At 37.5% G+C, this 13,781-nt stretch overlaps 1 protein-coding gene across 1 annotated transcript; it reads left to right on the top strand.

Annotated features, from left to right (window-relative positions):
* Window positions 1–693: 693 nt before the first annotated feature.
* On the top strand, window positions 694–11,951 carry LOC115415618 (solute carrier family 23 member 1-like). The gene is made up of 12 exons (XM_030129259.1): window positions 694–741; window positions 1,939–2,085; window positions 3,705–3,862; window positions 7,253–7,412; window positions 7,513–7,694; window positions 7,950–8,070; window positions 10,199–10,355; window positions 10,454–10,707; window positions 10,803–10,967; window positions 11,101–11,209; window positions 11,364–11,459; window positions 11,692–11,951. Exons 1-12 carry the CDS (start codon window positions 694–696, stop codon window positions 11,949–11,951), a joined length of 1,857 nt encoding a protein of 618 aa, XP_029985119.1.
* Window positions 11,952–13,781: the final 1,830 nt, after the last annotated feature.

Below are 13,781 nucleotides of genomic sequence, written 5' to 3'. Positions count from 1 at the left end.
AACCTCTAATCACAATGATGTTACTTTTTTGAATGTTGTTTTTTTTTTTTTTTTTTTTTTTTCTCTTGCTGTTTTATGATGTGCAAATAAATAAATAAATAAAAATGTGTTATGGAACATGCCAGACTGGAAGGGCTTTGGTGGTTTAAGCATGACTTCTGAAGTGGAGGTGTCATTCAGGGGTTGGAGATGGGATGTAGATGAGACAATGCTAACTAAATAATCACACAATTACAGATCTACAAGTTACAGTGGAAGGAAGACATTTGTATGAAGCCAAACCATAGAAATTATATTAAAATAAAGACAATTGCTGTACAGAACCACATGTAAAAATATATTTACAGAGAATTAAATGGTCTGTGTGTTAGATATGAAGACATTCATGAGGATATTATAATATTTATTACACTATTTAACAGTGATTAGAATAATTATTTGTTAACATGTCATATCTATATCCGACCACAGTTGGCCATGACATACTGTATGTGTTTATCTAATAGAGTATCTGAATCTTGGGACAACTGGGTTTCCTCCTTCCTTGTAATAATTAACAACTGAACGTAAATGAAAGACTAGGTATGTGACCTTCGTCCTCTAAAGGTGATAGCAAAACCTTAAATGATGGCCAGGTGAAGATGTAAACATTCACTCTGGATTCTTGTTTGCATCTGGTTATAAACTGAGAGGATGGCTTTACGGAAGGAAAGCTGGGGAGTCGACAATCTTGCATTTGACGTGAGTGGAATTATGGATTTAAATAAATATGATGAGTTTAATTGCATTAGAATCAGAATCAGAATCATGTTTATTGCCATGTAAGTAAACAGGGTTCACATTACTGGGAATTAAAACATAGAACATGGAGTAAGAAGCATACAGTAAAAAAAATAAATAAAATGAATCAAATAAATAAAGAAGATAAAGTTCAAAATATGCAATATACAGGGTGGGGAAGCAAAATTTACAATATTTTGAGGCAGGGATTGAAAGACAGTGTATGACCAATTAGTTTATTGAAAGTCATGAGAATTTATTTGCCACAAGAAAATGTCCATAATAGAAAATGTTTTTATTCTATGTGTCCTCCTTCTTTCTCAATAACTGCCTTCACACGCTTCCTGAAACTTGTGCAAGTGTTCCTCAAATATTGGGGTGACAACTTCTCCCATTCTTCTTTAATAGTATCTTCCAGACTTTCTCGTAATAGTTTTGCTCATAGTCATTCTCTTCTTTACATTATAAACAGTCTTTATGGACACTCCAACTATTTTTGAAATCTCCTTTGGTGTGACGAGTGCATTCAGCAAATCACACACTCTTTGACGTTTGCTTTCCTGATTACTCATATGGGCAAAAGTTTCTGAAAAGGTATGGATAATAGTGTTAGGTATGATTATGACATCAATATATGTTTGGTTTCAAAACAACTGACGTAGTGCCTGCTGAGAAAAAACAACTAAATGTTCATTGTAAATTTTGCTTCCCCACCCTGTACAGTGTGGACAAAAACAATGGGTCGAGTGAGACTATAACGGTACCAGTTATGGTTCTGTGCGGATAGTGCAAGTAGTTAACAGTACAATCAGCAGGTGGATAAAGTGACAATGCAGTGTATTAGTGTTGGTGTTATTTAGAGTTCAAGAGTTTAACAGCAGAGGGGAAGACACTGTTCCTACGGCGTGAAGTTCTAGTCTGAATGGATCGTAAAATATCAACTATTCCAGTCATTTACCTTTGCCGTTAACAACCAGTGGAGAAAACAACACAAGGTCTATTCATTTCAATGACACAGTGCCTAACATACAGTAACTGCAGATATGAACTATAAAGAACACATAAACATCGTACATTTGTACTGTATGTCTTCAGGTGAACGTACCATGTTGTCGTTCACCTGCCTTTGAACATATGTTTTTTAATCTGGTCGTGCAGGTGGAGGAACATGTCAATGATCTGCCTAGAGAAAAGGAAAGAGAGCGACGTAGGAGCAGCTTTACATCAGAGGACGACCAATATAAACCAACCTATTGTGTGACTGATGTTCCACCGTGGTACCTTTGTATTTTCCTAGCCATTCAGGTGGGTTGGAATTGTAGGATCATATTAAATTATGATAATATATGGAATTTGCAGTGTACTTAATATAAATAACAAGCTTTCTTCACCTGGCAAATGATTCTAATTCACAGGTGTCAAACATGCAGCCTGGGGGCCAAAACCGGCCCGCCAAAGGTTCCAATTCGGCCCGCGGGATGAATTTGCAAAGTCCAAGTTAGGGCATCAAACTAAAAAATAATATCATAATAACTTATAAATAATGACAACACCATTTTTTTTCTCTTTGATTTAGTGCAAAAAACATTAAATTATGAAAATGTTTACATTGACAAACTATCCTTTAACAATAAAATGTGAATAACCTGAACAAATATGAGCAACCTGAAATGTCTAAAGAGAATTAAATGCATTTTTAACAATAGTCTGCCTGTTACTAAATGTTTTGTGTCTTTGTAGATCTGATCTGTAATGCACACGTATAAATGATAAGTCGAGGCATAATATTGATAAAAGATTGTACTTATTTTTCTTAACAAATTTCTCTTTTTCCAGGTTATTCACATCTTTTTTTGTTTGGATAGTTTGTAAATATAAATATTGGCATAATTGAATGTTATTTTTTGCGCTAAAACAATTTGGAGTTGCCATTATTTATTGGCTATCATGTTATTATTTTACTGGTCTGGCCCACTTCAGATTAAATTGGGCTGAATGTGGCCCCCGGAAGAAAATGAGTTTGCCACCCCTGTTCTAATTGGTCCCCAGTGCATTACAGCAAGTTCTTTTTTTTTTTAACCTTTTTGAACCTTCCGGATGCTTTTCCAAATGTTTGTACATGTGATAACAGTAATACTCCAAATAGATGGTACATAACATATTTTTTATTAAAATATTTTCTTTTAGTTGTTCCTCAAAACTTCACAACCACAAATCTTAGTCTTGAAGCCAAAGAACAACCAGTGTTATCATGAGCTCAGAAAAACAGGCTCATTTTTATTATCTTTGTGACAATGCCCTTTCCCAGTGTGACTTTTTAAAGAGTTTATAAGAGGAAGGAGAATTTTCTCAGCTTGTAAAGGAACACATAATCTTTAAATGGATTTCTAGCATTTAAAGTAAGATATTTGAAGACAGACGGTTTTCACTGGATGGGAAATGGATAGAAAATATGTGAAAAGGAATTAAAAGTGTTAGACAAATGCAGTGGAGTATATACATGTGACATATTGTGGAGTATGAGTATAAAGTTGCATGAAATGGATAAATGGATATACAGACATTTTCTTACTTACTTGAGGACAGTACTTAAGTATAAGTACTTCACCTCTGAACACATAAATGAGTCAGACTGCATCATAGAGTGTTTCCCAAACTATAATTATTTTATTGCTCTGAATAGTTCATTTGTCCAGCAGTAAAACTATCCCCTCCTCAGATAATATGCTGCACTTATTACTGCCAATTATGACATATTATACTGGCTGTAAAAGTCATAAAATACCAGGAAGTAGAAGTTCTTCACTCAAACTTTCCTTATGCAAGAGTATGAAAGTATTACATAAGTATTATCATCAGAATACATGGAGCGGTGCTGTCCATTTCATGGGCTCATCATTGTCATTCCTGCCTCTATATTTCAGCATTACCTGACAGCTTTCGGTGGGATCATCTCCATCCCCCTCATTCTGTCGGAGGGGCTGTGTCTTCAGCATGACAGCCTCACCCAGGGTCGACTCATCAACACCATTTTCTTTGTCTCTGGTCTGTGTACGGTCCTACAGGTCACCTTTGGAGTCAGGTCAGAAAGAGTTCCACTCGGCTATAAGGCAAGATCACAAGAGTGCAATAAACAAGCCACATGAATCTGAGTGAACTTTGAGAAAATGAATGAATTATTAGAGTTTTCATAGTTTAGGTGTTTTCATTAGTTTTTAGTTTTAGTGTCTGTTGTCGTCTGTCCGTTGTCTGTTGTTACGCCCTGGCCTAGGGGTTTACCAGGGCGAACATAACGTTACTCACTTTGTCCCCTCCCAGCTCCCAAGCACACATGTCAGTCACAAACTAAAATTCACAAGATTTATTTTTCTCAACATCTAAAGGAGGGTTAGGGGAGGGCGTGGCTAAAACAACAAACAAAATATCTTCTTCGGAGTTCAAACTAAATTACCTACTCCAAAATAAATGCAAGAAATAAAATACAGAAAAACTAACCTAAACTCCCTAACCAAAAACAGGAGAAAAGGTGAAACAAAAAAAGGGCCGACCTCCCCTACCAGAAAAGGATTGAATTTACAAAAAGATTCTATTTACAACTATATACAAAATTGTGAATTAACACTCAAGCACATGAAGACTGACGGTCACACACACAGGAACACGGTTGGAAGCTGGCAGGAGGCAAGAGAGAGTGAACGGCTGGATCCAGGACCATTTAAAGGGGCCAGGATAATCACGCTCCTCCAATCAGCAGCTTCCTACCAAAAACAAGACAGACACAAAAAGGGCACAGCACACCTACAGGACAGGGGAGAACACACACACACACACACACACACACACACTAAACAGAAAGCATATACATATACACATAAATCGCCAAATTATGGCCCAGGGTCATAACACCGTAAACAATTTTTCAAGAATCTTCTTCTCCAAAACAGTCGGTCAGATTGATTTAATATTTGTTGTGGAACATTTTTGGGTAAAGGTCTACCAAGTGTTTTCAAAGAGTTGGGAAAAATAGATTTTTGAATTTTTTTTATGAATTTTTGAATCTTAAAAAAATCCCCATTGTTTTATAATAGGACAAATTTCAAAGTGCTATAACTTCAAAACAGTTGAAGATATTGATATAATTACTATTGGTAATAGATAGAAAGTCACATATGAGCTTTAATTTGGTACCATGACCTTTGATCTTGAGTGACCTATAAAGGTCAAACCCAGACCATAGATTTTGGCTATCCAGCTAAAAACCTGTATAAGCACGAGGGAAAGAAACACAAAAAAAGTTAGTTCTATAAGTTTTTCTGAAGTCCAAAGTCTACATTTCAAATCAACAGCATATGCAATGTGAAGAAATATACTAGTATCATGACTTGATTGAAGACACAACCTTTGAGCTGAGATGATCTTGAATGGTCAAACTAATGTCAATTAATGTCTTTAAATATGCTGTTGGACTACAGGATCCTTGGTCCTGTTTTCATTTTTATAAAGTCTTTCATTTTGGATGATTTCAGTTTAGTTTTAGATTTATGATTCTATTAATGGACTAGTGTTTTTTTTTTTTTTTATTAGATTTGTCTGTGCTTCTTGTCTAAAACAAATTGCGTCACAGTATTTTATGACGTGCATGTCAGATTGTGAAAGCCATGGTGACCTCATGTCTGTATGTGAATTCTTTCTTTTGAACAATGTGTTGTGAAAATGCCCTGAGGAAATTTCTTCAGCATCAGCAAACCAGCCTCAAGGATGAACTGATTAGATTTTGATGGCCAAAGGTCAATGTTCCTGTGACCCTAAATGACATGTTTTTGGCCGTAACTGCTCATAACTGAGAGAAATGCATGAGCAGATTAAGATGCAAAAATAGTGAACATATCTGATTTAACATAGGGTTATTGTTTTTTCAGGTGTTATGAGAAAAAAAATGGATTTATAGACACTGAAAAAGGCAGGATGGAATGATGCATGACATCAAATATGATTCACATGTGCAAATCAAATCAAATCTAATCTAATCTAATCTAATCTAATCTAATCTAATCTAATCTAACTCATGAAAACCCAAACAGCCACTGGCAACCAAAAGCATCGACTGATCTAAAATGTTTAATATCTGTTGATCTACTAATCTTATCAATACATATATAGATAGATATGACATATTTGGATATTCAGAGGCTCCGTAGTGAACATGGAAACACCGTCATCTTCTTCAACACTGATTCACCAGTAAAACCCATTGAGTTGGATCAATGACAGTGGATGGAGACACTGGGTTTATGTTTAGTTAATGATAGATTTTGCTGAAAAAGTCAAGTTTCCTCATTTTTGTCTGATTTTATCTAATAATCTTTGATTTTTTTTATGAACATCTACATAATCCTTAAAAATAAATATAGGAAAATACCTGATTTTCACTGAAACAAATTACAAAATTCAGAAAATAACATAACACTAAATGGGGATAAATTACTTAACAAAAGGTTAAATAGAGAGAAAAAATAATTTGGGAACTGCCATAAAAGTAGCAATGGGTCTTTATGATCTAATTTAATCTAATTTAATCTAATCTAATCTAATCTAGTCCAATCTAATCTAATCTAATCTTGTCTAATTTATTGTAATCTAAACAAATTACAAAATTCAGAAAATAACAAAAGGTTAAATAGAGAGAAAAAATAATTTGGGAACTGCCATAAAAGTAGCAATGGGTCTTTATGATCTAATTTAATCTAATCTAATCTAATCTAATCTAGTCCAATCTAATCTAATCTAATCTTGTCTAATTTATTGTAATCTAAACAAATTACAAAATTCAGAAAATAACATAACACTAAATGGGGATAAATTACTTAACAAAAGGTTAAATAGAGAGAAAAAATAATTTGGGAACTGCCATAAAAGTAGCAATGGGTCTTTATGATCTAATATAATGTAATATAATCTGATCTAATCTAGTGTAATCTAATCTAATCTAATCTAATCTGATCTAATGTAATCTAATCTAATATAATCTGATCTAACCTAGTCTAATCTAATCTACTCTAGTTCAATCTAGTCTAGTCTAGTCTAGTCGAATCTAATCTAATCTAATCTAATCTAATCTAATCTAATCTAATCTAATCTAATCTAATCTAATCTAATCTAATCTAATTTTGTCTAATCTAATCTATCCTAATATAATATAATATAATCTGATCTACTCTAATCTGATCTAATCTAATCTAATCTAATCTAATCTAATCTAATCTAATCTAATCTAATCTAATCTAATCTAATCTAATTTATTCTTGTACACCATTATGAACCATGACACTATAACATTTTGTAATTTTTGTTTTATGTTTTGTTTAGTCATATTTTTTTGTGATCAGAATAACTTTCACTGGTATTTTTATATCTACGATTAAAAAATGATCAGTCCAGTCTGTCTTTTTTTCTTCTTCTGTTCCTCTTGCAGACTTCCCATCCTACAGGGTGGTACATTTGCCTTGCTTACTCCTGCCACGGCCATGTTGTCTATGCCAGAGTGGAAGTGCCCGGCTTGGACCCAGAATGCCACTCTTGTAAACACCTCCTCCCCTGATTTCACGGAAGTTTGGCAGATCCGTTTGAGAACAGTGAGTCAACACAAACACTCAGACCAGTTGACACGGTGCTGTTCTTGGCTGCAGTTTGTTGTTCCAGTGTCTCGGTCTGACACTGCCTTCCCGTCCACAGCTTCAGGGCTCCATCATGGTGTCCTCGGTCCTCCAGGTCCTGGTCGGATTCTCTGGTCTCATAGGCTTCCTCATGCGCTTCATTGGTCCCTTAACCATCGCCCCCACAGTCTCCCTCATAGGCCTGTCACTCTATGACACAGCCGGAGTCAAAGCGGGCAGCCACTGGGGCATCTCTGCGTTGTACGTAACCGCTCACTGTCACTGCACATGCTCATTTTGCCGAGTTGGAAATGAAATGTTTTTTCTGCATGAACCAGCAGTATCTGGCTGCAGATTCAGCCCTGACATTCCTCCTTCTGCAAATGTCTACATTTAAAAACTATTTTTGACAGGGTCCCACAGCCAAATGTTCTACTGTGGGATTTAGTTTTGTCACTGACCATTTGTTTCATCTTTTGCAACACAAGCCAATGCCATCTCTTCTGGTACCTACAGGACCATGGCGCTGGTTATTCTGTTCTCCCAGTATCTACATCAGATTCCGATCCCCATCCCAGCATACAATAAAACCAAGAAACTGCACACTTCAAAGTTCTATATGTTCCAGATAATGCCAGTATGTCCCATATTAACTTCACAATTTTAGATATCCCTGTCAAAATTTGAGCATGTGACACTTCCAGATTAAGGCTATGTTCAGACAGCAGGTCTTAAAGGTGCCGTGTGTAGGACTGTGGCAAAAACTGGTACTGCAATCACATTCAAACTACTGTAGAGCGTGGTATCCTCTCCACCTCCCCCCAGGCTAGGGGTTGCCAGATCCAGCATGAGCGTCTACCACTAGTGTTTCCATTAATCCTTGCCACCACACCATAAATTTCATACAAAAAAATCATCGCCAGACTTATTACACATAAGTATAATACATAATAGGCCAGGACAAACGTCCTGCCCACTCAAATGAAAATTTGCAAAGATTCAGGAACTAGGGGAAAGGTAAATGAGCCTCAAGTTTCACTTTTATTTACGCGAAGTACAAGCGGGACGGATCGACTGAACCCCCCCCCCGGCCGAACCAAGGATGCGCCACCCCCCCCTTTTCGGATTACACACCGCTACATGAAGAGGTCACTTCCACAGAAAACACTGTACTACAAGGAGCTACCATGGCAAGCAACAAGTCCTACACCGGTACCCGGTCTGTTCACCAGTCCCGGACCGGCAGTCTCTTCACCAGGGCCAGAAGAAGAGAGTGCTGCCCGGCCCCGGGAGAAGACACCAGCGGTCTGGGACCAGATGAAGAGCCCGCGGCCCCTACTGTCAGTGGTTCTTACTGGGTGATCAGACTAGCCGGTGTCGGTCTTCAAATCCTTCTCTGCTTTCAGCCGTCTCCATGTTTCAAAATCATCTCCGATATATATCCTTGTTTTGTTTCTCACTTTGTCACGACGTATTTGGGAATAATAAGAGGCCTTTCAGGCTTATTAATGTCAGACATTTATGATCAGAAATGTTCCAGCTGCAGCTCAGTGGGAACTGGCAACCTGGATGCTGAAAGGCTACTGACTTGGTGATTGGAAGACAGGTGATGGGCGGAGCCTCAGACCAAAACACACAATGAAAACATAAACATCATTTCGGGGCCGACACTGAGCTTTTCAAATGCAAATATTCTGGCTGAACTACTACTGTCAGTGAGATCAGTATTTGAAATGAACATGACTCCTTAATGTCTGGTGACAGTCAGGACCATTTTATAATTACTTAGAACGTAATTCATACACACTGCACCTTTAACGCACATTTTTTTGATTTTTTGGTGAAATCTGATTTTTTTATGTGCTCGTTCATGTTACACATTAAATGCGACTCTATCAGTTTTGAATATGAACTGAATACGACCCAGAAGTAACCTGCATGTGTAAAAGAGGTCCTGACATAATACATGACCATGCAGGCATGCACTGTGTTTATGGAAGTAACACTCCTGTGGCGCAGAACTGGGACGTTTGTTGCATTTCAATGACGCAAAAGTTGGGTAAATGTGACCTGGCCATTCAGACTGAAGTCACATTGCAAGACATCAGATACTTATCAGATTTAGGACCAGATATGAAAGTAGCCTGGGTCGGGTTTTAAAAAATCGGATATTTGCTGTTCAAACTGTCTTTAACAGATCGGATACAGGTCACATATGGGCAAAAAAACAGATTTGGTCCACATTTGCCTGTAGTCTGAACGTAGCCTAGTTTACCGTCAACGGACTTAACTGGTTCTGAATAGTTCCTCCTCTGATCACTTCTGCTGAAATTTGCATTTTCCCATTTTTCTGACATTTGCTAATATTCTCTCCACTCTTTTGCCACAGCATGAGCACGCTCACAGCACGTTGCATTCCAAGCATCCGGTGTTGATGACTTTGTGCACCAGCCATAAACAATAGACAATTAAAGGGTTCTGCCTGTCAATCATCACACTATATTTCCGATCAAAATTATTAAATGCTTATATAATCAAAATTTGTATATAATCAAAATAAATTGTGAATAACAATGAGGTTTTTTTTTTTTTCCATCAATTGTATTTAATTTTTTAATGCCTCTGGACATCAAATTTAATGGTTTTTAATGCTTTTTAATGCTTTTTAATGACCCACAGAAACCCTATGATAGTTAAAAAATTGTAATGGATATTTGGTGATGACCATTAAACACTGACTATTACTAATATTAGATATTGATTAGATTCTGCTGGGGATTGCGGTCTCATGGTTAGTCTGCCACCTCCTCACCATCTATAATGTCTTCCCGAGTGATCCAGCCCACTATGGCTACCTGGCCCGGACCGATGTAAAGGGGGATGTAATAGGCCAGGCCTCCTGGTTCTCAGTCCCTTATCCTGGTAAGTCAGATTTTTTTTTCAGATTGTAAAATAAAAAAAGTTTATTATTGGATGTAAATCCAGAAATGGTGTTCAAAAATAACCCTTCCTCCATTCAGGTCAGTGGGGCGTGCCAGCTGTGAGCCTGGCAGGTGTGTTGGGAACTATGGCTGGAATAATATGTTCCATGATAGAGTCTGTGGGAGACTATCATTCATGTGCAGCGCTGTCAGGGGCCCCTCCCCCACCTAAGCATGCCATCAGCCGTGGCATCGGTGTCGAAGGGATTGGCTCTTTACTGGCAGGGGCCTTCGGTACCGGCAATGGCACCACCTCTTTTAGTGAGAATATAGCTGCGTTGGGGATCACCAGGGTAATATATGTACAATATTAATGGTAATTAATGGAAAATGCATATTTAGAAATATATGCAGCTCTAATGTCTCAAATCTGTTTGTGTGACAACAGGTGGGTAGTCGGACAGTGATTTTTCTAAGTGGAGTTTTAATGATTCTAATGGGCATGCTGGGTAAAATCGGAGCCATCTTCTCAACAATCCCCACTCCTGTGATGGGAGGGGTGTTTCTGATCATGTTTGGAGTCATAACAGCGGCTGGGATTTCTAATCTGCAGGTAAACAACAGCATGAAAAATGATTACATACTCAGCCACTTGAGGAATATCCTGTTTTGTTTTATTTTCACATGCTCAGTGTGGGGTTACTGATCTGATTTTTACTGACTTTTGTCCATTTTTTTCTTTTAAGTTGACAGACATGAACTCCTCCAGGAATATTTTTATCTTTGGTTTCTCTATGTTTTCTGCGCTTGTCGTTCCAAACTGGATCCTGAAGAATCAACATTACTTAGATACAGGTACAAAATTATAATTTCTCTGCAGTTTTTTTTTATGATGAGTAGTAGCAAAAACTGCTTGTTTCTTCAAATGTGTTTTTGTCTGATGAGCTGAAGGGAAAAGAACAGCACTGCACTGATGCTTTCTGCCTTTTGTCTGTGGTGTGTGACTCAGGTGTTAAAGAGGTGGATCAAGTGTTGCAGATTTTGTTGACCACGAATATGTTTGTAGGAGGTTTCCTTGGATTCTTCCTCGATAACACTATTCCTGGTAAGCTCAACCCGAGGACTGAACACCAAATAATGCTGACTAATCCAATAAAAAGCTCCAATTGACTCAAATTACATTTTACCAAAAAGCAGGCACAGGCTTTGTTTCTGTTGTGGTGTCCTTCTGAAAGCTATCACTTCATCATCACATTATCACAGCTTGAATATCCTCAAAATGTATAATTAAGTTTGGTCTCCTGCTGTATTCTGTTTTCGTAATATCACTGTTTCAGGAACAAAGCGTGAGCGTGGCCTCGTAGGTTGGGAAAAGGTGGACTCTGGCAAAGCCTTGGGGAATCAAGAAATATACGACCTCCCCTTTGGTATTACCTCTTGCCTCTCGTCCCAGTCGTGGGTTCGCTACATCCCATTCTGTCCATGGAGGGGCCACAAATCCCCACAAAAGTGTCAAGAGAATGATTTGTCTCCAGAGAAGCAGGAAAATGGCCACCTGCCAAATGTTACAGAGGTCCAGGATGAATGTGCTCTATAGGTCAGGGCAACGAGGGGTATCATAGACACAGCTATATCTGGCCTTTTGTCTTAGGTCACATGGTTGTTTCTGTCATTTCAGAGTCATTTAACCCATAAAGACCCAAACAAGCACTGGTGACCAAAACCAACTACTGATGTAAACCGTTCAATATCTGTTGATCCACTAATCTTATCAATACATGTAAATAATTGGTGTAAAATGCAGTTTGTCGTCTTTTCATGGTCATCAGATATGACCCATTTGGACGTTCAGAGGCTCTGTAGTGAACGTGGAAACACCGTCATCTTCTACAACATCGATTCACCAGTAAAACCCATGGAGTTGGATAAATGATAGTGGATGGAGACACTTGGTTTATGTTCAGTTAATGATATATTTTACTGAAAAAGTCAGTTTATCTTCAGTTTTCTCTGTTTCTGATACAATAACCTTTGAATTTCCTCTGAGTTTTTATGAACAGCTACATGATCAGTGAATTAAATATAGGAAAATACATTATTTACATTGAAAAAAACCCAAACTTAAGGGGATTATATTATAAGAAAAGGTGATAAATCACCGAAGGAAGGTTAAATATGGAGAAAAGTACCACTGGGTCTTTATGAGTTAAATGTGATCAAGACACTATGACTTGTCATTTTCTTTCTGTCACATTTCTTATTTTGTTTTTGTGTCACTTGAAACATTTTGAGCTTTTGTGAACTGATGTGTTTACATATATCAACAGAGGCTGAGAACTATTTAATAAAATGCAAAATACAACTCTTCACTCTGATTCTTTTCCTTTTATCCCTAATTATATGAGTATATCATTGTGCATCTTTGTTTATACCTCCCTCATAAGGTACTTTAATACTAAAATCATAATTTCACCACATGAGCCTAGTGACAAACAAAAAAATCAAACATCCGAGTGTGAGCTGTACTTGTCACTGCCAATGAAAACAACAGTGCTCAACAGTCAATGTGTTACTATTTTGGAATATTACATTGACTTTTTGGCAATAACTCTCAGCAGGTCACATACTAACTTGAGTCGTGGGCTCTTCAGTCTCCTCTTTCAAAGGAAATTAAATTTAGCCCGTGGATAAATGTATTATCACCCAGCCCTATCTGCACACTGATCTCTGCAGCTGCTTAAAAACCCAACGGCAGCAGCCCTGGAGATGTTATTGTGTTTCCTTTTGCAAAAGCAAACCATGAAGACAGCCTATCTTCTTAATCTTTCCCTCACATGGCCTCATCTCGACATTCATTTCCTCTGTCTAACTAGTTTTGACAGGCAGGTGTAATACGTTGATATGTGATGCAATGAGTTTTCCCCAAGGCCTTTTTTAACCACTGGTCAATCGTTGGCTGCCCACCATAATGTGATTTCATGCGAGTACAACAGTGCAGGTCAGCGAGTATATTTTGCCCTTGGAAAATCTCTCTGTATATTGCTATGTCTTCTATACCTCACTGAAAATTTCTGAATATTACTTTTGGATATTGGCTGCAGAAGGATTTTGTGCAGGCATTCACGATAAGGTTTTATATAACACTGTGCTGGCAATCTGCATGTCAGTGGGAAATCATAATGATAACTCAGCAATTCACCGCTCAACTGGGATTGCTACAAATTTAGCAGCAGTATATGTTTCTTTTTCCTGAGATTTCAATATTGGAGAATTGCATTTATTTTCTCTTTTTGAAATCGACATTATATCATATTGGCTCTTGGCTTTCTGACACTTTATGAGATCAAATGTGAGCACTTCAAGGCTTTCAAATGCCAATTTTATTTTACGCATTTTACATAAATGGAGAAAATTGAACAAGATGAGA

Source organism: Sphaeramia orbicularis, chromosome 24, assembly GCF_902148855.1.
Source record: "Sphaeramia orbicularis chromosome 24, fSphaOr1.1, whole genome shotgun sequence".
NCBI classification, from domain to species: Eukaryota; Metazoa; Chordata; class Actinopteri; order Kurtiformes; family Apogonidae; genus Sphaeramia; species Sphaeramia orbicularis.
Note: the sequence above shows the minus strand (reverse complement) of the source record. Positions and strands in the feature narration are given on the sequence as shown.